The 26,250-nt window shown below is 31.1% G+C and overlaps 1 protein-coding gene across 1 annotated transcript in view; it reads right to left on the reverse strand.

The window, feature by feature from the left end:
• The window catches only part of LOC120594978 (lymphocyte antigen 75-like), a 44,838-nt gene that overhangs the window by 18,285 nt on the left and 303 nt on the right, over window positions 1–26,250 (reverse strand). The window contains exons 2-11 of the mRNA XM_039853226.1: window positions 25,855–25,941; window positions 25,345–25,395; window positions 24,649–24,800; window positions 17,677–17,777; window positions 17,262–17,362; window positions 7,981–8,061; window positions 7,430–7,483; window positions 6,671–6,822; window positions 4,914–5,014; window positions 4,498–4,598 (exon numbers count right to left, since the gene is read on the reverse strand). Coding sequence (XP_039709160.1) covers window positions 4,498–4,598; window positions 4,914–5,014; window positions 6,671–6,822; window positions 7,430–7,483; window positions 7,981–8,061; window positions 17,262–17,362; window positions 17,677–17,777; window positions 24,649–24,800; window positions 25,345–25,395; window positions 25,855–25,941 — 981 coding nt within the window. The remainder of the gene's footprint in view (window positions 1–4,497; window positions 4,599–4,913; window positions 5,015–6,670; window positions 6,823–7,429; window positions 7,484–7,980; window positions 8,062–17,261; window positions 17,363–17,676; window positions 17,778–24,648; window positions 24,801–25,344; window positions 25,396–25,854; window positions 25,942–26,250) is intronic.

The raw sequence follows: 26,250 nt of genomic DNA on the forward strand, positions 1-26,250 counted from the left end.
TGGGCACTTTCGTCTTGTTCCTGATCTTAGATGAAAAGCTTTCATCCTTTTACCTTTGAGTATGATGTTAGCTGTAGACTTGTCATATGTGGCCTTTGCTCTATGTTTAGATATGTAGTTTTTTATGCCTAATTTGTTGAGTTTTTATCATCGCAAGTGTTAAAATTTTGTAAATTCTTTTTCTGCATTTATTGATATAATCATATAATTTTTTTCATTTATTCTGTTAATGCAAAGGATCACATTAATTGCTCTGTATATGTTGAACCATCCTTGCATTCCAGGTATAAATCGCACTTGAACATGGTGAATGACACTTTAATGTGCTATTGAATTAGGTTTGTCAGTATTTTATTTGAAGTTTTGCATCTACGTTCATCAGACCTATCGGCCTGTAGTTTTCTTTTCTCCTTGTCCCATTCTCTTTTTCCTTTCAGGTTAATGCCAGCCTCAAAAAATCAGTTTGGCTGTGTTCACCCCTCTTCAGTTTTTTGGAAGGGTTTGAGAAGTGTTGATGATAATTCTTCTTAAATGTTTGGTAACATTTTCCAGTGAAGCCATATGGTGCGGGGTTTTTCTTCATTGGGAGTTTTTCATTACTGTTTTAATTCTCTTACTAGTAATTAATCTGTTCATATTTTCTATTTCTTCCTGATTAAGACTTGGTAGCTTGTATGTTTCTAAAATATTTTTAATTTTTTTTAAGTTGTCCGGATTGTTGACATATAGTTGTTCGTAATAGCCTCTAATGATCCTTTGAATTTCTTTGGTTTCAGTTGTTGTGTCTCCTTTTTCATTCATAATCGTGTCAATTTGGGTTCTATCTCTTTTTTCCTTATTGAGCTGAGGGTTTGTGAATTTTTTTTTTCTTTTCAAAGAACCAACTTTCAGTTTGGTTAATCTTTTCTATTGTTTTTTTTCCATTTCTATTTGATTTATTTCTGCTCTAATATTTATTATTTCTTTATTGCTACTAACTTTGGGTTCGAATTGTTCCTTTTCTAGTTATTTAAGGCATAGCGTTAGATTTTTTATTTGGGCTCTTTCTTGCTTCTTAATTTATGCATTTATTTCTATAAACTTCCCTCCTAGGACTTCTTTTGCTGTATCCCATATGTTCTGGTATATTGTGTTTTCAATTTCTTTCAAAAAACTTATTTTCATTATTAAAAAAATTTTTTTTCTTACATTACCACATTATAGAACTATAACAACTAGAGTATTTAGTAATGATGCAAAAATATTTAAAGCTCTAATATTGTCTTTTTAAAATCAATACACTCATTCTTCTAATCATTCCTCTTGGTATTCCCAATTAAATCACTATATATAAAAAAACTGTATAAAAAGATAGATAGATAGATAGATAGATAGCATGTCCTTTGTTATCTGTGAAACTATATTTTTTTCCGGCATTTAACTTTAATGAAATCTAAACTTAGACAATGTCAGAATTAAAATTTCTCAAAATAACAAGTAGCTAAAATTTAATCTTTAGTATATATATATCATATATGTATACATATACATACACATATTTGTATGCATGACTAGTTTTAATAATGATAATACCTAGTGACTTAAAACAGATAATCAAAATTGGAATTCAATAACAAGTGAAAATATCCTTTTAATACGATGGCGAACGCATTTATTTTCCAGGAATTTTTTAAAAAGAGAGAATTATTAATTCTAACTAAAGAAAATATTTGAGTGTTTTAAAGATGGAACACTTATTCTGGATGAAAATGTGAACATACAGTAAGAAAAGAAAATTTGCAAAAAAAAATGTTGCGGGTCTCTGTAGATATCGAGTGGATATAAAAATAAAAATACAGTTTCAAATTTTAAAATAAATATTTGTATTAGAATTCAAGAAGCAAATGCTATATAAGCAGTAAATAAAAGTAGGTCTTTATTTAAAGACCTAAATAAAAATAGGTCTTTTCACTGTTTGTGAGAGTACGAAAGTATTAATTGATTAGACTTTAATGAGTAAAGAATATATACTATAAAAGGTAGGTCACTAATAAAAGAATATTTAAGGAATATTAAGTCAATGAGTTTTAACAGAGGACAGCGAAAATAAAAATATTTATTGTGAAAGATAAGAAAACAAAAAAGCTGGAGTTCAAAAAATGGTAGTGTTCATCTCAATTAAATGAAAACTACATAATGCTTAATAATTAATTATAACTATAAAATAGCACATATGAATAAAAATGTAAATAATACTTATGTAATAACTTCATTTAAACTATATTAAGTAAAAATAGAATAATTTTCTATCTAAATTCCAATGTTTATATCTAAATATAACTGCTTTCTTAATGAAACATTCCTTTAACATAAACATATAGACAGATGAAAGTAAAAAGATAAATTAATAAACTATGCAACATGAACCAGTAGAAAACTGCTATTTAATGTGTGGATGCAATTTAAGACAAGAACCACTGTTAGATATAATGAAGTATTTTTTCGTAAAAACAGATTGAGTGTCCAAACCATTAACAATGTATTTGTTTTAAATCTGTATGTACCTAGTAAGTTCAAAATAGGTAAAAAAGTGAAGAAGTAAACAATCACAAATGAAGATTATATCCAATTAAATCCAAATGAAGAAGAAAAAAATAGTACAAATTCAAGACAAAAAACAAAATTACAGTAGAATAGATATACAAGGTCAAAGTTATTCACTTTGAAAATCCTTAATAAAATTGGTAAATAACTGTTGAAGAGAAAAACTGATGACTTTTTTTATGTCTAAAATAAACACGCAAATAGCATTATTACTTTTACAGATATTAAGCAGTTAATAAGGCCATATTATGAATATATTGTAATATCTGTATGAAACAGAAATGTATTAAAATGCAGTGAAAAAAATAGAAAGCTCATTAAATGTAGCATGTCTTAGAGAAATTGAGTTCATTTTATAAACTGTCCTAGAAAAAAAATTCTTCAAGCTCATATGGCATCAGTGATGAAAATAACATTGTACAAATAGCAGTGCTCTTATACAAAGGCTTCCAGGTAATAGAAAAAGAAGAAAGTTTCTTGATATAGTCTTGATAATAAAACCTACCAAGTACATAATATAAATAAATACTCATTCTAATCTTCTTGTGCACATGGATAAAGAAAAACAACTTCATCAAGGTATAATACATTCTTTTGTGTTTTTATGCACTGATTTCTAAAGAAGGACATTACAAAATGATGATTGTGGTTTTATTTTAGAAATACAAGTTTAATTTAATGTTAGAAAGAAATAGAGGTGATTTATTTCATAAACATTATACAGAAAAACATTTATTATTCTAATTGGTGCAAAAATAATAAAAATATAACTATGATTGGTTATAAAATTGATTAGAAAAATAACAATATTATGGAATAGTTTTCACAAAAGAAAGGTATGATGAAAAAGCTTTAAAACAGACTTCATACTTAGAGATGAAATATTTAAATATTTTCCCTAAAATAGAGAAGATAAATATAGAAGCTTCACTGTTCCTTCTATTAAACATTGGAAATAAAAATCTAGCCTGTGGAAATAAGTCAGAAAAAAAAAGGAATTTTACCTGGGTAGGAGAAATAAAAGTGTGAAATAGCTGTTTATGTAAAAACTTTAGAATAATATTTATTTAAAATGACAGAATTAATATATAAAATCAGTGAAGTCATTGGATACAAGATCAACATGTAAACTTCAATTGTATTCCTGTTTAAAACAGTAAAAATGACTAAAGAAAACTGAAAAATAAAGATGTTACTTACATAATCATCACTGTGAAATACCCACATTTCTCTAAGACTTCAATATACTAAAATAAAAATATATATTTGAGATAAAAGAAAACCTAATATGGAAGGATAAAGTATGATATTGATTAGAAGAGTTAATATAATCTTTAGAAATTACTTAAATATTAAATGCAGTTTCAAACATAATCCCAAGAGTTGTTGTTTTTAACAACTGTATTGAGGTGTAATTTACACAGTATAACATTCATCATTTTAGAGTGTATACAACAGTAATTTTTAATATATTCACAGAGTTTACAACCATCACCACTATCAAAATTTAGAAAGTTTTCAGTCCTCAGATGAAGCAGTGTACCCGTTAGCAGTCATTTCCTATGCCCATCTTCCTACAGCCCTTGGTAACCGCTAATCCATTTTCTGCCTTTGTGGGTTTCTCTATTCTTGATATTTCATATAAATGAACTCATACGTTATGTGATCTTTTAGAAAGCTTGAATGCCACAATTATAATGTTGGACTAAAAAAGCCAGACACTGAAGGTAATGATAGCTGTACTTTTGATAGTGTATATTATTTTGTAATAATCATTATGAAACATTTTTTATTATTAGAACAAATAGTATAATTCATTTTAAGACTTCTGCAATCATAATATTATTTTCGTTTCATGAAAAATAAAGTTACCCAACAGAATCCAAACTCAAGTGTTTTAACTCTAAATCTTACGCTTGCAAAAAGACTTTTTTGGAGATCCACAATCACTTGCTGTGGGGCCAGATGAGGATAGCAGAGCACAATTAAGTTGACTAGATGATGATCCTGCTATCCTGTAATGGAGAAAAACGCATAATTCACTTGTTATATCGTATGGGGACAAGTTATAAAACAATAGCATTTTCATGTAACTATAATAGAAGAATATTTTCAAAATGGATGATGACATTTTCCATATAATATTAGTAAGAGCTGGTTATTAGGGAAACTGGGTAGTCATTCTTTAATATTTATATCAATGTTTCATTAACTTTGAACATTATTCTTCATGTTTATAATTCAACGTAAACAAATGCATTTATAATAGGCTTCTGAATTTTTATTTCTTATATTTTTCTTCTTCTGTAGAACGTATAAAAACAACTTACTTTAGTGTAAAGTTTGAACCACTTTTTGACATCCATGGCTGATCACTGCTTTTACGGTAGACTCCGATCCATGATGGAAGATATAGGGAATTCAGAAATTTCTAGCCCAAAATAGAGAATTTTTATTTAAATCATTGTGAAAGTTTGTATCACTTTTTAAAAATGCAAGTAGTGCATTCTTTTGCAAGGCTCTTAATTTTCAAAAACAAAAGGAGAGTATTGGATCCTAATCTAACAGTAAAGACACATTAAAGTCGAAAACCACTTTGATATTGCTAAGAACATTGAGCATTATTTGTATTTTTGGTTTAAAATTGACTTGGTACATATAAAACTAAGGAACATTCTGATGTATGTAATTTAATAGTTACCCATGTTGACAATTAACAAAGCAAGGCTTTAAAGAAGTTTCCAGATAACTGTGGCATCGTTTCTCCAGAAACTATGAATAAATCAGTGTAGTTTTCTACTGTGTTTTTTAAAGTTTAAGGTTTAGGGGTAAAAAAATTAAGGCATTGCTATTAAGAAAATAAATGACATAGGAGCCAAATTTTTGATTTGGGGGCTGCAAAACATTCTTTAACCAGATAAGCCCTTGCTGATCTGTTTCTGTTTTGGTGGAATCTGTTTCTGTTTCTGACCAGGTGTCAGAGACTCACTTCTCTGCTACTCCTTACTAAATACAACTATAAATTCTGGAACTCGTGAAAGATACAAGTGAAGGAGGACTCTGAAAGGTGGAAAGAGAAAAGGATAATGGTTTAGTCCCCCCAGATTAGGGAACAACAGAGTGACAGAATTGTTTTATCACCCACCCAACACAAGAGTGTGACCTAAGCCTGTTGCTTCCCAACACCCAACCTGCCAATAGGAGGTGGCTGAGGAAAGCCAGTCCTCCTCTGCCATTAGGGAAGGATCCTACCCAGCAACACCAGGCAAGCCCACAGGGTGATCCACCAGGACACCTGCTAACAAAAGGAGCCAGGGGAAGTGCTTCCCCTTTCCCAACAAGAGACACCAGGGGAGGAGTCTTGGAGTTAGACTAGCAAAGGGAATCTCATGACTAAAAGTTCTGGACCCAGGAAGCCTCTTTATCCCTCAGGATAGGAGACTTCGTTTCTCAACCAAAGTCACCAAATAGAATGGAATTTAAAATGTTACGTTCACATAATTCAACAATAAAAATTAAAATGCAGGTAAATGCAATAATGTAAATGAATTGCACCAATATTAAATGGAAGTGGAAAGGGACAGCAAGAAAAATACATACTGTTTGATTTTATTTATTGGAGATTCAAAATCAAGCAAAGAGACTATAATGTTAAAATTCAGGACAGTGGTTAAGTGATGAGAGAGGAGTTGAGATGAGAGGATCTATAGGTCCAGGGCTGCTGAGGACTGAAAACTCAATTTTGTGATCTGATTTGTAATTACATGGTTCCAGTCTCTTTGTAATCAATCTGCTCAATCATGATATGTTTAGTTTCCTTGATATAAGGTAAAATTAAATAGAAAGGTTTATTTTAGAAAACAAGTGTTTATTGAAACACAGTATTCTACGAAAAGAAAGAACGAGAAATTATCGAATGTGTGTTTCTGGTATAAAAATAAAATATTTTAAAGTTAAACAATGGAATATTAAACAGACTTTAAAATAAATAGCTACAAATATATACAAAAGTATGGATAAATACTACAAGTATACTATTGACTGAAACAAACCTTTAATAAAGTATATAAAAAGTTTAGTATCTTACCATTTCTTCTTCATTATCTATATAAAGCAGGTTAGAGTTCTTGGAAGCACAGGCCGTCAAACTCTCAATCCATGTTTTTCTTTCGGTACTAAAGTAATAGCAATTGTTGGAATACGTAAACCACTCCTTTGGGCAACCACCACAATCATATGCTGAAGAAAAATTATGAGTTATTATCCAAAAACAATTTGAATTTTTAAAATGAAAATTAACTTATAGATTTGCATAGGTATAAGTATGTTTGTAAGTAGCATATCTATGCACCTTCCCTCTTGGTACATATAAAACAAAACACACTCATACACATGCTCACAGAGAAGAGTCACCCTCTCATCTCGTAATTTATATGTCCTTTTAAAGCAAACACCCAAATAAAATATTCGCTCTGAAAATGTCCTGAATGTCAATGAACAAAAACACTCTTTAAAAATAAAAAAAAAACTCGTCAACCAATGTCACCCTAAAAAATAAGTTAATTAATTAAAAATTAAATAAAATAAAAATACTACTTATCTCTTATCACATTAGTGCGATAGGAAATTTCAGCCAATTGGCAACAATGGGTATGGTGTTTTAAAATGACTATTTCTTTATATTGTTGTATGAGAAGAAACACCCTTCCACAGTCGTTATTTATGAACATTTATTGATCATTTTATAATTTATGTTCCCTGTAAAAAATTTATATCATTTTACCTAGACTTAGATAGAGACAAAATATAAACTAGATATTATCATAACTTTGAAAATCATATGTACCTTTCTGGATCCTTGTTATCGGAACTGAACTGTTCTTCTTCAGCATTACAGTAGCTACAAAAGTTAAAGTGATTCTTTAAAAAAATTAATTAATCTCAATTATAATAATATTGTTTTTAGCTTAATGGTTTTTCTATTGTTTAGAATTATAATTATCTGAAATAAAATAGATGTTACCAAGAAAAATTAATAAAGAAGTAAAAGGGGACAAATACTATAAAGCTGAAAGAACGAAACTTCACCATCTCTTACAATATTTGATTTAACCAATCTCAAAATGAATTTATTTTCTCGATATGGTCTTGAAGTCACCTAAAACATGACTTTGAGTTATGAAATCAGAATAAATACATGTATATATGTACATATATTTATAAAATAGTTCTAAAATCATTCTATATTTATACTTTGGACAAATTTAGAAAAGTATTTCATGTTCAATCTAAATACAAACGTTAAAAGAGAGTTCTATGCAATAATATTCAAAAATATTAAAGGCACTGATGATTATTAATGAAAAGTTTTAAATAATCTTTCAAATATTTACTTACAGTGAATAACAGTGGACATCAAGACAAGGCAGATGATGCCCAGGACCCCAGCAATGAGCTTCTCTGGAGGTGACGGTAAAGCTGCAGGGAGAGAAATGGGAACACTGAGAAAGGACAGATGGAGACAAATGCTTAGACAGTTGACACACGGGGAACCCACATGCACAGGGAATAGTATACATAAGCTTGGACCCCAGAACTGTATCTACCATTGTAATCTTCCCCTTAGAATATACTACTGCATTTTCATGAAATATAATGCCTTGTGAGTTGTTGGTCAAAGACTACACCTTACAACGATGCCTAAATAAAATTAGTCCTGAAATTTCATGTTACAATACTCTATTTCAACTTCAGGTTCTGATCCTCAAAAATGAAAAAATGTGAGTTTATCTCCTATTCTTTCCTCACATCTTTGCAACCCAACTATACATCCGAGAACAGTCTACACTGTGTGTCTATTAAATGTTTTACCTTTGCAGTGGTATTTCTTGTCATTCCCTTGTGGATCCTGAGAAACATCTTGAAAATTTAATTTTGCGTAGGTTATCTCCTGCTCATTTACTGAGATGGAGCTTTTTGTGCCCTTAGGTTTTAGTCCCTGTCCCTTTGAATACTTGGCCACATTCAGATCTGCATAGGTTACTCCTTGGTTATTCATCTTTGCAGTTGAGTTGTACCAGGAACTGTGCTGTGAGGTAAGTGTACTTAAGAATAAATGGTATGTGCACTAACCGAGATGCCTAGCAGAGTAAAACTGGGTGGAGTAAATGGTGAGTACTGGGTTCATTTCCCAGTTGAAAAAACTCAAGACCATGTTCTAAATGCCTTAGAGCTTCAAACAAGAGTCTCGTGATTAAATACATGTTTAAAGATATTTTACATTTGATAATATATTATTAGTTGGAACAATGAACCACAATAAATTAGTGAATAATAAAGAAGTTCATAAATAATAATATCCTCAACATAAGTCAGACTCTATAGAAATGTTTTAACACCACTAGCATGTCTGTATTAAAAATTCAAATTCTGTATTTGAAAAAAGAGAATATAACATTTATGATAATTCTGAAATTCAATAATGGTTAAAGACTGGGTGCTCAAAGATGAGGGATTAGCAGTGTTGGCACATATGGTCATTTCCTGCACTAAATTAAATTTATTTGGTGACTTATAGTTATTTAGTAAAGAGAATGAGTTGTTATCAAATGATCTTTTATTTTGAATGATTGTGAAGTTATGAGGAATTATTACAATTTTTAAAAAATATTTTATATGTTGAAAAATGCTAGAGACATACTAAGTCAAAACCTAAACAATATTGACAAAAAAAGAACAACAAAATTTTTAAGGTATTTCTGTAACACAAGGAACTGGCCTTTGATTTAAAGGAAAAGATATAAAATTATGAAATGATGAATAAATGCATACATCATTTATACAAGAACATTGTTGTTTCAAACTTCCAAAATGACCCTCTGGATGTCAAGTCAGTGAGTGTAGCTTTGGTTTTGTGAGCAATGGTAATGACTCAAACAATATAATTTAATAATTCAGTCAATGGGCTCTGCAGTCTCTGAGTTCTAGATAAATCCAGCTTTGAAATTTATAACATATGACCTTTAAATAGTCCCTTGGTGTCTGACAACTAATTTACTAATGAAATTTGGAAAGAAAAATATGTAGACATAATGCATGTAAAACATTTAATATTTAATCTGACTTTTATAAATTCTCAATAATGAGTTATGCTGATTATTATTCTAACAAATTGTCATGTTATTATTTCTAATTCATCAGTTAGACCCAGTACAGAATTTATTAGACAAGAGACTCTTTATAAATGTGGTATCTTTTCTTGCAGTGTTTTGTTTATTTTTTAAAAAAATCTTTTAATAGCTTATGATTAAGCTTAAATGAGCATTTCATGAGAGCTCACTCATCCTGATTTTCATTAACAGCCAACGGCTTTTACTTAATCTAAGCACGTGAGTAATGAAAGTCTTCACAATTCAAATAATTCATTTTAAGAATCTATCTTTAAAGTCTAGGCTAAATATAAACTATTACTTATAATTACGTCTGCACTGATTAAAAACCTAAAAGTAACTGTTTCTTGTAATCTTATAGGATTTTACTTTAAATTGTTTGGTTTACACACTCAATTATGCATTTGTGAATGCACTTGAGTTATTCTCCACAGGCAAGAATTTGAATAGTATATGAAATCCTCCAACATGGTCATATTTTATTCGTAGTTTTTACCCAGAATTATTTGAATAAACATACCAATGTTCTTTTTGATTCGATTGTATATTAATTGTACCTCAGTTGCATCACATCCAGCATTGGTAATCTCCCACTATAGGAGATGGGCTAATAGAGAGACAAGAGAGCAGAGACACATACCTTCTGTAGGCCAGAAAGGCGTGCAACCTTTAGTGGGAGACCAGGTTACTCTTGTAAACAAACTATATCTGTGGTCTTCACAGGCTGCACCGTGAAGGCTCAGAGTGAAGCAAGAGTGGAAAGAGTAGATTTCGTATTGATGTGTCACTTAAAGTTTGAACAGGAAATTCTTACACTCGAGCTATCTTGAATTCAGTTTATCTCATCACACACCTTCAGAATATAGGATATTCTGGCTGATGGTGTGTCGTTTAGATTGTCCACTGGCATGTGCCTCTGAGAAACAGGTGTCTTATTCTAAAAGATATCAGGGGACAAAAGACTTGACCACCCATGCTGTTTATTTGCTTCCATCTGAATCACAAACTCTGAAAACTTAAGCCTTGGCGAGAGCATCTTAGATGTTTAAATTCTACTCTTAGGCAGGGTTGCTATATTCTGGAATTACATACTTCTTTTCCTTTTATCCTCATTATGTCTTTCAATTTCAATGAAAAAAGTCCAAAATCATGATTTTATAACAATAGATATTTAATGATATTTGTCACTAATATTTTGAAGAATTATTATACATTCAGCTTTATGGTAACCTTCACAATGATCACTAATTACTAAATTTATCTTCTCAATATTTCTGCCCTAATTCTTAAATTTTTTATCCATCTTATGATTCTGAAATAAGTTATTTAGATTTCACTTGATAAAAATAATGTCTCTTGAAGCATAGTACATTAAGTAGTACTGAACTGTATCACCATGGCAGAGATGAAATCTTACATAACAATTATATTTTGTATTGATTCATCTTATGATGACTACAAATCATTATATTTAAATAGGAATATTTGTTGTAAATGACAAAAATCCAAGTCTATGTTGGAGGAAACCAAAAGTAATTAAAAAAGGTTTCTCCTTATCTGAAAATTCTAAAGGGCAGAAAAGGTAGACTTTTAAAACACAAGTTAAAGACACATGAACAACAAAAGAAACAAAACTTTACAACGTGATTGTTTGATTTACACATATTGTGAAAATATTATCACCATAGGTTCAGGTAATATTCATCTTCTCATAAGTGATACAATGAAAAGAAAACAAAGAAGAAAAGAATAAAGAAATAAAAATTTCCTCATGACGAGAAGTGACAGCATTTACTCTCTTAACGATTTTACTATATAATAATTCTCCTTTATCTGCATTTCTGTAAATCCTATAGCAGTGTTAGCTACAGTCATTATGTTGTACATTACACCCCTGAGTACTTATTTATCCTATACTTGAACTTTGCATCTTTTGACCACCTTTCTCTAATTTCCTCCTCCCATCCTATCCCCCACCTTTGGCAACAAAAGTCTGATTTTTTTTCTATGACTTTGTTATATTTTGATGGTTGTTTTCAGATTTACTTATGCGATCATAGTGTTGATGACTATAGCTGTATAGTATAGTTTGAAATCAGGAAGTATGATACGTCCTGCTTTGTTTTTCTTTCTCAGATTTCCTTGGCTATTCAAGGTCTCTTTTGTGCTTCCATATAAGTTTAGATACTTTTTTTCCCCTACTTCTCTAAGATATGCCATTGGACTCTTGATAAGGATTGCATTATTGATGGTTTTTAGTAGTATTAGCAACTTAACAATATTAACCCTTCTAACACAGAAATATGGGAAACCTTTCTATTTATTAGTGTCTTCAATTTCTCTCATTAATATTTAGTGGTTTTCAGTATAGAGATCTTTCATCCTCTCAGTTTTCCTAAGTATGTTATTGTTCTTGATACTATTTTTTATGTTTTTCAGAACTTTTGTTGTTAGCATGTAGAAATGCTACTGATTTTGTATGTTAATTTTGTTTCCTGCAACGTTACTCAATTTATTAATTAGATCTTACAATTTTTGGTGGTGTCATTAAGATTTTCTATGTGTAAAATCATGTCATCTGCAAATAGAGACAATTTTACTTCTCCCTTTTAAATTCTAATTCTTTTTATTTCTTTTCCTTGCCTGATTGTTCTAGCTAGGAATTCCAATACTATATTAAACAGAAGTTGTGGGAATAGACATTTTTGCCTTGATCTTGATGTTAGATGAAAAGCTTTCATCTTTTTACCTTTGAGTATGTTAGCTGTGGACTTGTCATCTTTTTACCTTTGAGTATGTTAGCTATGGCCTTTGCTATGTTGAGGTATGTAGTTTTTTATGGCTAATTTGTTGAGTTCTTATCATGGCAAATGTTACATTTTGTCAAATGTTTTTCTGCATTTATTGATATAATCATATATATTTTTTCCTTTTATTCGATTAATGTGCATGAAGTATCACATTGATTAATTTGTACATGTTGAACAATCCTGGCATCCCAGGTAGAAATCCCGCTCAATTGTCGTGAATGATCCTTTTAATGTGCTGCTGAATTGAGTTTGATAGCATTTAATTTGAAGTTTCCATCTACATTTATCAGAGATAATGGCCGTAGTTTTCTTTTCTAGTCACGCCTTTCTCTGGTTTTCGTTTCAGGGTAATGCCGGCCTCAAAAAATCAGTTTGGCTGTGGTTACTTGCTTCAGTTTTTTGGAGGATTTTGAGAAGGGTTGGTGTTAATTCTCCTTTAAATGTTTGGTAACATTTTCAGTGGAGCCATATGGTTCGGGGTTTTTCTTTATTGGGAGTTTTTCATTACTGATTCAGTTTTCTTACTAGTATTAATCTGTTCATATTTTCTATTTCTTCCTGATTAAGTCTCGTAGGTTGTACATTTCTAAACTATTTTCATTTCTTTTAAGTTGTCCAGTTTGTTGACATATACTTGTTCATAGTAGCCTCTAGTGATCCTTTGAATTTCTTTGGTTTCAGTTGTTGTGTCTTTTGTATTCATAATCGTGTCAGTTTGAGTTCTATCTCCTTTTTCCTTAGTCGAGCTGAGGGTTTGTGAATTTTGTTAATTTTTTCCAAAGAACCAACTTTTAGTTTGGTTACTCTTTTCTATTGTTTTTCAGTTCTCTATTTCATTTATTTCTGGTCTAATGTTTATGATTTTTTAACTGCTGCTAACTTTGGGCTCAGTTTGTTTATCTTTTTCTAGTTTTTTAAAGCATAGAGGTAGGTCATTTATTTGGGATCTTTCTTGTTTCTTAATGTAACTACTATTAACTGACTCTAACTAACTAAAAAAATATTTAAGAGTCTTCTAAAGATAAAACACTTATTCTAGATGGAAACTTGGATATACAGAAAGAAAAGAATTGCAGAAAATAAATTTTGTAGCTATATCTGTCTGGTTATTGATGATAAAGTTTCAAATTTTATAATAAATGTTTGTATTAGAATTCAAGGGAGCAAATTCAGCTAACAGTAAATAAAAATATATGGTAGGTCTTTTCACTGTTGGCAAGAGTGAAAAAATACTAATTGATTAGGGTTTAATGAGTAAAGAATGTATGCTATAAAATGCAGGCCACTAACAAAGAATATTTATAGCATATTAAATTAATACGTTTTTATAGAAGAAAGTAAACAAGAATATTTATTGTGAAAGATAAGAAATGGATTAAAAGGTAGAGTTCAAAAATAGCAGTGTTCATCCAAATTAAATGAAAGCTATATAATAATTAATTACAATATATTTACACAAATAAATAAGGAATATAAATAATAATTATATTAATAATTTAATAATTATCTTAAATATAAATAGATAATTTTCTATTTACATTTCAAAACTGTTTATATATAAAATAACCACTGTCATAATGAGACACTTTTTTAACATTAGCATAAAGACAGATGAAGGTAGAAAGATGAAAAAAATAAATCATGCAAAACAAACCACAAACCAATAGTAAACTGCTAGTTAATATACTGACCCAATTTAAAGCAAGAATCATTGTTGAAAATGACGAAGCATATTTCATTAAAACAGATAAAGTTGTCAAGCCATTAGCGATATTTTTTTAATCTGTATGTACCTGACATTCAAGTTCTCCATATATAAAAAAGTGAAGAAGTAAACACTCATAAGTGGAAATTTAAATAATTTTCTCTCACTGCTTATAAAAGTAACAGATATATCAGAAATTCCATACAGAGTTTTAAACCACACAATTAACCACACACAGACACACACACAATAATAGTGTATAATACTCAAAAATATAATAATATAGAATATGTTTATGGTCACATGAAAATATTTAAAAAATACACTATATGCTATATACTAATATTTCAAGGCTATTAGTATAAAATGTATAAAACTGTGATGTCACTGAAGTAGCCATAGGCCATTTCATAAGTGGACACTTGAAATGTGGCTATTCAAATTCAAATTTAATTAATTAAAAATAAATAAAATTTTAAGATAGGTTTCTAAGTCAACTAGCCTCATTTGAATAGAGATGTAGTGTCTATGGCCATGCTTTCCTGAACAAGCCCTATCCCATCTGATCTCAGAAGCTAAGCTGGCTGAGACCTGGTTAGTACTTGGATGGGAGACTAACTAAGAAGACCAGGTGCTGCAGGCATAAAAAATAAAAAAATAAAGGATTGTAAGCTAACAAGGTCCTTGCAATCTGTGAGATCAAACAAGGCTTGCCTTGCCTAAAAATAAATAAATAAATAAATATAAATAAATAAAAGTAAATAATTAAAGATGTAGAACATTTCCAGCCTTACAAAAATTCTCTAATCTCAGTTTACCAAAAATAAAAGTGAATAACCCAAAATTTAATAAACCTTGTCTGGTTTTAAGTTCAGTAATACATTTCTAAATAGCATATAGGGCCAAAGATCACAATGAATGATCACAGTTTTTATATGAATTACAAGGAAAATATAACAGCAAAAATCTATCTTGTGAGATATTGATTGCCTTAATACATGTTACAAAAAAAGAAGAAATATAAACATGCATCTCAAGAAAATGGAAAAGCTAAAATTCTGTGAAATTAAATCCAAATGAAGACAAAAACAAAAGAATACAAAATCAGGGTAAAAAACAAAATTACAATAGAATCAACAATGTCAAAGTTATTCTCATTGAAAATACTTAGTAAAATTGATAAATGACTGTTGGAGGAAAAACTGAGAGGATACAAATCTTTTAAATCTAGAATAAACATAGAAATACCATTACTGCTTTTACAGATACTGAGATGATAATAAAGCAATATTATAAATGCATTTTAATACCTACATGAAACAGAAAATTATAAAAATGCAGTGCAACAAATAAAAACTTCAGTAAATCTAGCCTGTATTAGAGAAATTGAGTCAATTTTATAAACTTTCTCACAAAGAACTTTTTCAGGCTCAGATGGTGTCAGTAGTGAAAAATAACATTTAAAAAAAATAGTGCACTTATACAAAGACTTCCAGATAATAGAAAAAGAGAAATGCTTCCAGATATAGTCCTGATATTAAAAACTGTCAAATACATAACATAAATAAAAATTTATTCTAATCTCTTTGTGAACACAAAAGGAAAAGAACTCAATCTAAGTGTAATAGAGGCACTGATTTTTTAAAAAGGACGATATTGAATGTTTATTGTGGTTTCATTTTAGAAATGCAAGATTGGTTTAACATTTCAAAGAAATAAAGATAACTCGTTTCATAAGCATTACACAGAAAAACATGTATCATGGCAACTGATACAAAAATAATCAAAATGTAGCAATTATAAAATCTATTAGAATAATAAGAATATTATAGAATTGCTTTAATATGAGAAAGGTATGATGAAAAAAGCTTTAAATAAACCTCATACATAAGGATGAAATATTTAAATATTTTGTTCTAAACAAAGAAAGATACATATAGAAATTTTATAATTCCTTCCATTCAACATTGGAAATAAAACCCTAGCCTGTGAAGATAAGTCAAGAAAGAAAATAATTACATTAGGGAAAAAGAAATAAAAGTGTGATTGTTTGCAGATAAAATAGCCTTTTATTTAAAACATTCAAGAGAATATATATTTGAAATGATAGAATTAATACAAGAATTCAATGAAGTCATTGAAGATCAACATGTAAACTTCAATTGTATTTATGTTTAAAGCAAAAAAAAATTCTAAAGAAAAATTAAAAATAAGGATGCCAGTTACCAAAAGGGCTTCTGTCAAGAGTGGCCCACATAGGGCAGCTCTCCGCGTGGAATCGACATCAAGGATGTCAGTTACAAAATCATGACTGTAAAATATTCATATAAACCTTTAATGTGGAATAATCAAAATATAGTAGAAAAATAAAGAAAATCTAATATTTGGAAAGATAAAGCATATTGATTGGAAGGATCAATATTGTAAAATGATGAATCTTTATAAATTAAAATTTAAATGTAATTTCAAACATAAACCCAAGTGTTTTTTAACAGCTTTATTGAGATGTAATATATGCAGCATAAAATTCATCCTTCTAGTGTGTATACATCAGTAATTTTTAATATATTCACAGAGTTTGCAACCATCACCACTATCAAAATTTAGAAAGTTTTCAGCTCCCCAAAGAAACAGAGTGCCAATTAACAATCATTTCCTATGCCCACCTCCCTTCGGCCCTTGGCAATTGCTAATCTACTTTCTCCCTTTATGGATTTACCTATTCTTGATGTTTCATGTAATTTGACTCACACAACATGAGATTTTTTAGAAAGCTTGAATGCCACAAATATGTTGAACCAAGAAAGCCAGACACTAAAAGTAATGATATCTGTACTTTGGGATGTATATTGTTTTCCAATACTTCTTATGGAAAAATGTTTCATTGTTAGAGCAAATAATATATTTATTTAAGACTTAAGCAATCATGATATTTTAAGAAGAATAAAGTTACCCAACAGAATCCAATTCAAGAGTTTTAACTCTAAAGCTTACACTTGCAGTGATATATTTTTGGAGATCCACAGTAATTTGACGTGAGGCCAGATGAGGATAGCATGACACAGTTATGTTTACCAGATGATGCCTCTGCTATCCTATAATGAGAAAAATGCAAAATTCTCTTGTTATGTAGTATGGGAACAAGTTATAAAACAATAACATTTTCATGTAATTGTAATAGAAGAATATTTTCAAAATGGGTGATGACATTTTTCATATAATATTAGTAAGAACTGGTTATTAGGGAAACTGGGTAGTCATTCTTTAATATTTATATTAATGTTTCATTAACTTTGAACATAATTCTTCATGTTTATAATTCAATGTAAACAAATGCATTCATAATACTCTTCTGAATTTTTATTTCTTATACTTTTCTTCTTCTGTAGAGCTTATAAAAACAACTTACTTTAGTGTAAAATTTGAACCACTTATCGACATCCACGGCTGATGACTGCTTTTACGGAAGACTCCAATCCATGATGGAAGTAATATGGAACTCAGAAACTTCTACCGAAAAATAAAGAATTTTTATTTAAATAATTATTATAAAAGTTGGTATTATTTTCATAAAATGCAAGTAGTGTATTTTTTCATGGGTTCTTTAATTTTCAGAACAAAATGAGAGTATTGGATCCTAATTTAAATATAAAGTTGAACACCGCTTTCATGTTGCCAAAAATGTTCAGCAATATTGTATTTTGATTTAAAATTAATTCTTAAATATTTATGCTTAATAGTTTTATTCCTTTTAGGTTAATAAGGAAAATTCTGATTCATGTAATTTAACAGTTACCCATGTTGACAAAACTAAAGGAGCAAGGCTTCAAACAAGTTTTCAAATACTTTTTAAAAATATATATGTTGGTGTGATGTCAGAAACATGGCTGAGTGAGAGACATCCCCAGTTCTCTCCCCTTGAAACAATAAGTTGAACATCTAACTCAACAAAAAATACGCAAACTCCACACCAGCCCGTCTGAGCATGGGATCAGCACATAAAAGCTACCACATGTCAGAACCCCAGGTGTTGGGCGGTGGACTGGGAGAAACAAAAAAGCTGCCTATAGCAGCTGCTGGAGCTCCCTGTAGGAGGAGGGGGAGGGGAGAAAGACCAGGGCATTCTCTGAACAGCCCTACCTGGAAGTGCAGTGAGCACCACAAGCCTATGGCAGGGCCCAGTCATCAGGGCAGAAAGCAGAGAAGCAGGACGGCAAAGAAACAACAGTTGATTTTTACCAGCCACGGTTACAAAACCGAGGCTAAGCTGCAGTCCCTAATCCCTAACCCACATGGCCCTTCCCCCCATACCCTCCAAATAGAATACCTCAGAGCCCCAGGGCAATCTGAGCAGATGCTACCAAAATTTTCACTAACACTGACAGGAACTGACACTGAGAGTAACAAGCATGATTAAAGATATACAAGAGGGAAAAAAAGGCATTATTAAGGCTACATATGTATAGCAGGGATCCAAGAGGCTTAGACTCCAACTACTGGAAACCAAAAGAAAAATGCCATCTTTGCAACAGGCTAGAGAGACCATTATATAGCAAATCTTCTTTCTAAAAAGTGACCACACTTCTATTAATGCCCAGGCAGAGAAATAGTCCATTAAACACCATGAACAACCAAGATGACAAGGCATCTCAGAAAGAAAGAAAAAATCTCCAGAAAATGAGCTTACAGACATAGAAATATGCAACTTAAACGAAAGATGATTTAGGATGGTACTTCTGAAAAAACTCAATGAGATCCGAAATGAATCATATCAACAATTTCAGGAATTGAAAAAACAACTAGATGAGCAGAATGAGTTCTTTAGCAAGAAGATTGAAACTCTCAAAAAGAACCAAATAGAATTTCTGGAGATAAAGAACACACTGCAAGAATTGAAAAATGAAATAACGAACTTGGGAAATAGAGTCGACCAAATGAAGGAAAGGATCAGTGATATCGAAGACAGAAATCTAGAAATAAATCAGAAAGAAGAAGAGAGAAACCGAAGAATGAAAAATAATGAAAGAGAAATACAAGAACTAGCTGATACCATCAGGAGAGGACACATAAGAATAATGGGCATTCTTAAAGATGAGAAAAAGAAGAAGGGATTACAAAGCATTTTCAGACAAATAATAGACAAGAATTTCCCAAATCTAAGGAATGAGCTAGAGCTTGGAATTCAAGAAGTCAACAGAACACCCAATTATCTCAACCCCAAAAAGCCTTCACCAAGACACATTGTATGAAAATTATCAAAAATCAAACACAAAGACAGAATTCTCAGGGCAGCCAGGAAAAAGAAGATGGTAACTTATAAAGGGAAACCCGTTATTGTCAGACTTCTCAGCACAAACCTTACAAGCCAGAAAGTAGTGGAGTCAAATATTCGCACTGTTAAATGAAAGGCACTACTGGCCAAGAATAATGTATCCAGCTGAGCTCTCCTTTAGATATGAAGTAGACATAAAGACATTTCCAGACATATTAAAACTAAGGGAATTCTCCACTACAATCCTGCACTACAGGAAATACTGAAAGGGGTCAGCTCACCTAAAGCTAAATGATAATAATAAAAAAAAAAATACATAATTAGGAGTAAGGTGACTAGCAGTCTGATAGAGTAAAGGAGTACAAACCTTACTGAGAACAGAGCATTATAAGTTTTAAAAATATGAAGGATTTGCTATAGTAAGACAATAATGAACGTTCAGCATACATAGCGACAAATTGAGACAGCAATAACTATAAAGGGGAGGATTCAAAGATCCAGATTCACAAAGGAGAATGGAGATAAGGCACATGCAGAAGAAAAGGGATGACTATTTATAGATATATATAGATATAGATATATATATACACACATACATATATTTATTTATTTATTTTTATTTATATATATTTATTTATTTTTATTTATATATATATAACTATATATATATATATAGTGTAAGGGTGGAAAATGATATTTCAAGCAAATGGCATTCAGAGAAAAGCGAGAGTAGCGATACTAATATGAGACAAAATAGACTTCAAAATAAAAAGGGTAAAGAAATATACTGAGACACTTCATAATGATAAAGGGAGTCACACACCAAAAACACATAACACCTATTAATATCTATATTCAAAAATCCATAGCGTTCCTATACTCTAATAACGAAGTGTCAGGATGGAAGTGGGAAAAATAATTTGTTTTGCAATTGCAACAAAAGAATAAAATACCTAGGAACAAATCTACTGAAACCTGTGAAGGACCTATATAATGAAAACTATAGACCCTATTAAAAGAAATCAAAGAAGAAACAAAGAAATGGAAAGATATTCCATGTTCTTGGATTGGAAGAATCAACATAGTTAAAATGACCTTATCACTTAAAGCATCATACAGATTTAATGTAATCCCTATCAAAATCCCATCGACATTTTTTAAAGAAGTGGAACAAAAATCATCAGATTTGTATGGAAGCACAAAAGACTTTGAATTGCCAAAGCCATCCTGTGAATAAAAATGAGGCTGGAGGCATCGCTCTACCTGACTTCAAATTATACTACAAAGCGACAGTAATCATAACTGATGGTACTGGCAGCAAAACAGACACACGGATCAGTGCAACAGAATCGAGATTCCAGAAGTAAACTCATATTTATACAGGCAAATAATTTTCAACAAAAAAGCCAAAAACATACAGTGGAGAAAGGAAAGCCTCTTCAATAAATTGTGCTGGGAAAACTGGAAAGCCACCTACAAAAGAATGAAACTAGACTGGTGTCTAACACCACACATCAAAATTAACTCAAAATGGATTAAGGACCTGAATATAAAGCCTGAAACAATAAAATGCATAGAAGAAAACATAGGAACTAAACTCAAGGACCTTGGACTTAAAGAGGATTTTATGAATTTGACCTCAAAGGCAAGGGAGTAAAAGCTAAAATAAATGAATGGGACTACATCAAACTAAAAATCTCTACTCAACAAAAGAAATCATCAACAAGGTAAAGAGACAACCATCCGAATGGGAAAATATGTTTGCAAGCAATGCCTCTGATTAGGGTCTAATATCGAAAATATACAAAGAACTTATACAACTCAATAACAACAACAACAAAAACAAATGATCCAATGAAAAAAATAGGCAGCAGACCTGAACAGCCACCTCTTCCTAGATGACATACAAATGGCCAACACTATATGAAAAGATGCTCAACATCATTAGCTATCAGGGAAACGCAAATCAAAACCACAATGATATACCACCTCACATCTGTTAGATTAGCTATAATCAACAGGACAAGTAATAACGAATGTTGGAAAGGTTGTGGAGAAAAAGGAACCCTCCTCATACACTGCTGGTGAGACTGTAAATTGGTACAGCCACTATGGAAAACTATATAGATGTTCTTCAAAAAACTAGGAATTGATCTATCATATGATCCAGCAATCCCTCTACTGGCTATTTACCCCAAAGACTTGAAAACTCATATCCAAAAAGATATTTGCATACCGATGCTCATAGCAGCATTATTATTAATGGTGGCTAAAGAAGCAGTGGTACATAAATACAATGGAATATTACTCAGCCATAAGAAGAGATGAAATACTGCCATTTGTGACATTGATGGACCTCGAGATAATCATGCTATGCGAAATAAGCCAGACAGGAAAAGTTGAAAATCACATAATATCACTTATGTGTGGGATATAAACCTGAAAGCAACAAACGAACAGGACAAACAAACAGAGACTCATGGACATGGACAATACACTAGTGGTTACCAGAGTTTAGGTGGTACAGGGAGAATTTGGTGGGAAAAAAATTTTTTAATCATTCATTCAATTAAATAAATAAATAAATATAAATATAAAAAATAAATTTGTTATAGAAACATTGGTTAATAGAATTATACACGTTTCAAGTGTACAATTCAATAATAAATCATCTGTACATTGTATAGCATGTTCACCACCCAAAGTCAAATATTCATCTGTCACCATATATTTGTTCTCCTATACCCTTATCTACCTCATCTCTTTCCCGTTTTCCCTCTGGTAATCACTAAATGGTTGTCTGTGTCTCTGAGTTTTTGTTTGTCCTGTTTGTTTGTTGCTTTTAGTTTTATGTCCTACGTATGAGTGAAATTTTATGGATCTCAACCATTCTGGTCTGACATTTCATTTAGCATGATTACCACAAGATATAAATTTTACCTCAAAGGCAAGGGAAGTAAATGCAAAAATAAATGAATGGGACTATATCAAACTGAAAAGCTTCTGCATAGCCAAAAAAAGAGAATACCATCAACAAAACAAAGAGACAAACAACTGAATGGGAGGAGATATTTGCAAACAATGCCTCTGATAAGGGGCTAATATCCAAAAAATATAAAGAATTCATAGAACTCAACAACAAAAAAACAATACAGTTAAAAAATGGGCAGAGGACCCAAACAGACACTTCTCCCAAGAAGACATACAAACAGCCAATACACATGAAAAGATTCTCAGCGTCACTAGCTATTAAGAAAATGCAAATCAAAGCCGCAATGAGATACCATCTCACACCTGTTAGAATGACAGTTATCAACAAGACAAGTAAATAACAAGTATTGGAGAGGATATTGGAAAAATAAACCCTCATACATTGCTGGTGAGAATGCATAATGCTACAGCAACTATGGCAAACACTGTGGTGGTTCCTCAAATATTTAAGAATAGTATTATGATATGACCCAGCAATCCCTCTTCTGGGTATCTACCCCCCAAATTTAAAACCATTTATTCGTAAAGATATAGATACCCTGATGTTCATTGCAGCATTATTTCAGGTGGCTAAGACAAGGAAACAACTAGTGTCCTTCAATAGATGATTGGGTAAAGAAGAGTTTTATATATATATATATTATATATATATACACACACACACACACACACACATACATACATACATACACATACATACATACATATATTTATATGTACTTACATACATACATACATATACATATATAAATGAAATATTACTCAGCCATAAGGTACGAAATACTTATTTAACATAGTTGATACTGTGACTAAATCAATGTACAATGTAGTTTTCTACTATGTTTCTCAGAGATCAGGTTTTCAAAAACATCAAGGGATTGTAATTAAGGAAACAAATAACACAGAAGCCAAAACTTTGGTTTTCTGAGCCCCACACCACTATTTAACCAGATAAGTCCCAAATTGATCTGTTTCTGTGTTGATAGAATACAATGGCCCAGATAAGGTGTCAGAGACTCATTTCTCTGCTACTCCTTGCTAAGTACAACTATAAATTCTGGAACTAATGAAAGATACAGTTAAAGGAGAACTCTGAAAAGTGGAAAGAGAAAAGGAAAATAATTTGGTATCCTCAGATAAAGGAACAACAGAATAACAGGGTTTCTTATGTCCCCACTTAATAGAAGAAAATAACCTAGGCCTGCTGCTTCCCAATACTTAGCCTAACAATAGGAGATGGCTCAGGGAAGCCATTTCACTTCTGCTTTAGAGAGGGAACCCCATCCAGCAACACCAGGCAAGCCTGCAAGGTGATCCATCAGGACACCTGCTAACAATGTGAGCCAGGGAAAGCGCTTCTCCTTCCTGGTGTCCAGGAGACACCAGGGTAGGGGACTTGGAGATGAGACCAGAAAAGGGGATCCTAAGACTAAAATTTTTGGACTCAAGAAGGCTCTTTATCTCTGACAGGAGATTCACATCCCCAATGAAAGACATCAAATAGAATGGATATTAAAGTGTTACATTTACATAGCTCCACAGTGAGAGTTAACAAACTGCACATAAATGCAATGATACACATAAATTTCAACAATATTATATGAGAGTAAAAAGAGACAGTAAAAAAATGTGTACTGTTGGATTTTATTTATGTGAGGTTCAAAAACAAGCAAAGAGATTCTCTAATATTAAAGTCAGGACAGCGGTTAAGTGATAAGGGAGGAGAAGTGATGAGAGAATACACAGGAGCAGAGCCGCAGAGAACTGCAAACTCTATTTTGTGACCTAATTTGTAATTATATGGTCTCATTCTCTTTGTAATCAATCTGCTCAATCGTGATAGGTTTAGTTTTCTTGATATATTAAGTAGCTAAGTTGATTTTGGAAAAAACATTCACAGAAGCACAGTTTTCTATGAAAAGCAAGTACAAGAAATTATCAAATGTGCATTAGTGATATAAAAATATGATATAACATTATAAAGTCAAACAATGGAATATTATAGACTTTAAAACAAATAACTACAAATATATACAAAACTACAAATAAATTCTACAATTATATAATATTGACTGAAATAAATCTTTAATGAAACATGTGAAACGTATTCTATCTTACCATTTCTTCCTCATTATCTATATAAAGCAGAGTAGAGTTCTTAGAAGCACAGGCCGTCACACTCTCATTCCATGTTTTACTTTCTGAACTAATGTAATAGCAATTGTTGGAATATGTAAACCACTCCTTTGGACAACAACCACAATGATATCCTGAAGAGAGATCGTGAATTATCACCCCAAAATAATTTTATTTTAAAAAATAAAAATTAACTTATGTACTTGCATAGGTATAAACATATTTGTGCATAACATATCCATGCACCCTCTTAGGCTGGTACAAATAAAACAAAACACATTCGTACACACACTCACAAAGACGAGTCAACCTCTCATCCCCTGATTTATGTGTCCTTGTAACGTAAACACACAAACAAAAATATCTGCTCTGCACATGTTCTAAACACCAATGAAGGAAACTATTTTTTAAGAATTGTAAAATTACTTATCTCTTATCCTAGAATAGCAGTAGAAAATGTGAGCCAAGCAGCAACAGTAGATATGGTGATTAAAAATAAGTATTTTCTTATATTGTGGTATAAGAAAGAACATTCTTATAATCATTATTTATAAATATTTATTGCTCATTTTATATTTCATGTTGTACCCCCAAAATCCAATATCATTTTTATGTAGCCTAAGATAGAGACAAACTATAAACTGTGTTAATATCAGAACTTTGAAAATCATTATGTACCTTTCCGGATCCTTGTTGTCGGGGATGAATTACTCTCCCATATTACAGTAGCTACAAAAATTAAAGTAACTCTTTAAAAATTTAATTAATCTTGTTTATCATAACAATTCTTGTTTCTTATTTGACATTTGTTCTATTGTCTAGGGTTATAATTATCTGTAACAAAATTGATTTTACCAACGAAAAAGAAAATTAATAAAGTAATAAAGTTAGGGGAAATATATATTAAAAACCTAAAGACCCCAAATTTACCATCTCTTACAATATTTGTTTTAAGCATTCTGAAAATGAATTTGCATTTCTTAGTAAGATCCTTCAATCTCTTAAAGCATGTTTTTGAGTTATGAAATTAGAATATATAAATGTATGTATATATTCTCTACAATCATTCTGAATGTAAGCATTTGACAAATTCAGAAGAACCATTTCACATTTGGTCTAAATGCATACAGTAAAATGATGATCATTAAATTGAAAAGTCCTCTTATGATCTTTCAAAATTTTACTTACGGCAAATAACAGCTATAGTGGACATCAAGACAAGGCAGATGACCCCCAGGACCCCAGCAATAAGCTTCTCTGGAGGTGATGGTAAAGCTGCAGGGAGAGAAATGGGAACACTGAGAAAGAATAGATGGAGACAATTGCTTAGACAGTTTACACAGGGAGAATCCACATGCACAAGAAATCGTATACATAAGCTTGGACCCCAAAACCATATCTACCATTGTAATCATCCTCTCAGAATACACCACTGCATTTTTAGGAAACATAATGCTCTGCGAGTTGGTCAAAGACTACATCTTACAATGATGCCTGAATAAAATTAGTCCTGAGATTTCATGTTACAATACTGTATTCCAACTTTAAGTTCTGATCCTCACAAATGAAAAAATGTGAGTCTAT

This window comes from Pteropus medius, unplaced genomic scaffold (genome assembly GCF_902729225.1).
Source record: "Pteropus medius unplaced genomic scaffold, Ma_sr-lr_union100, whole genome shotgun sequence".
NCBI lineage: Eukaryota > Metazoa > Chordata > Mammalia > Chiroptera > Pteropodidae > Pteropus > Pteropus medius.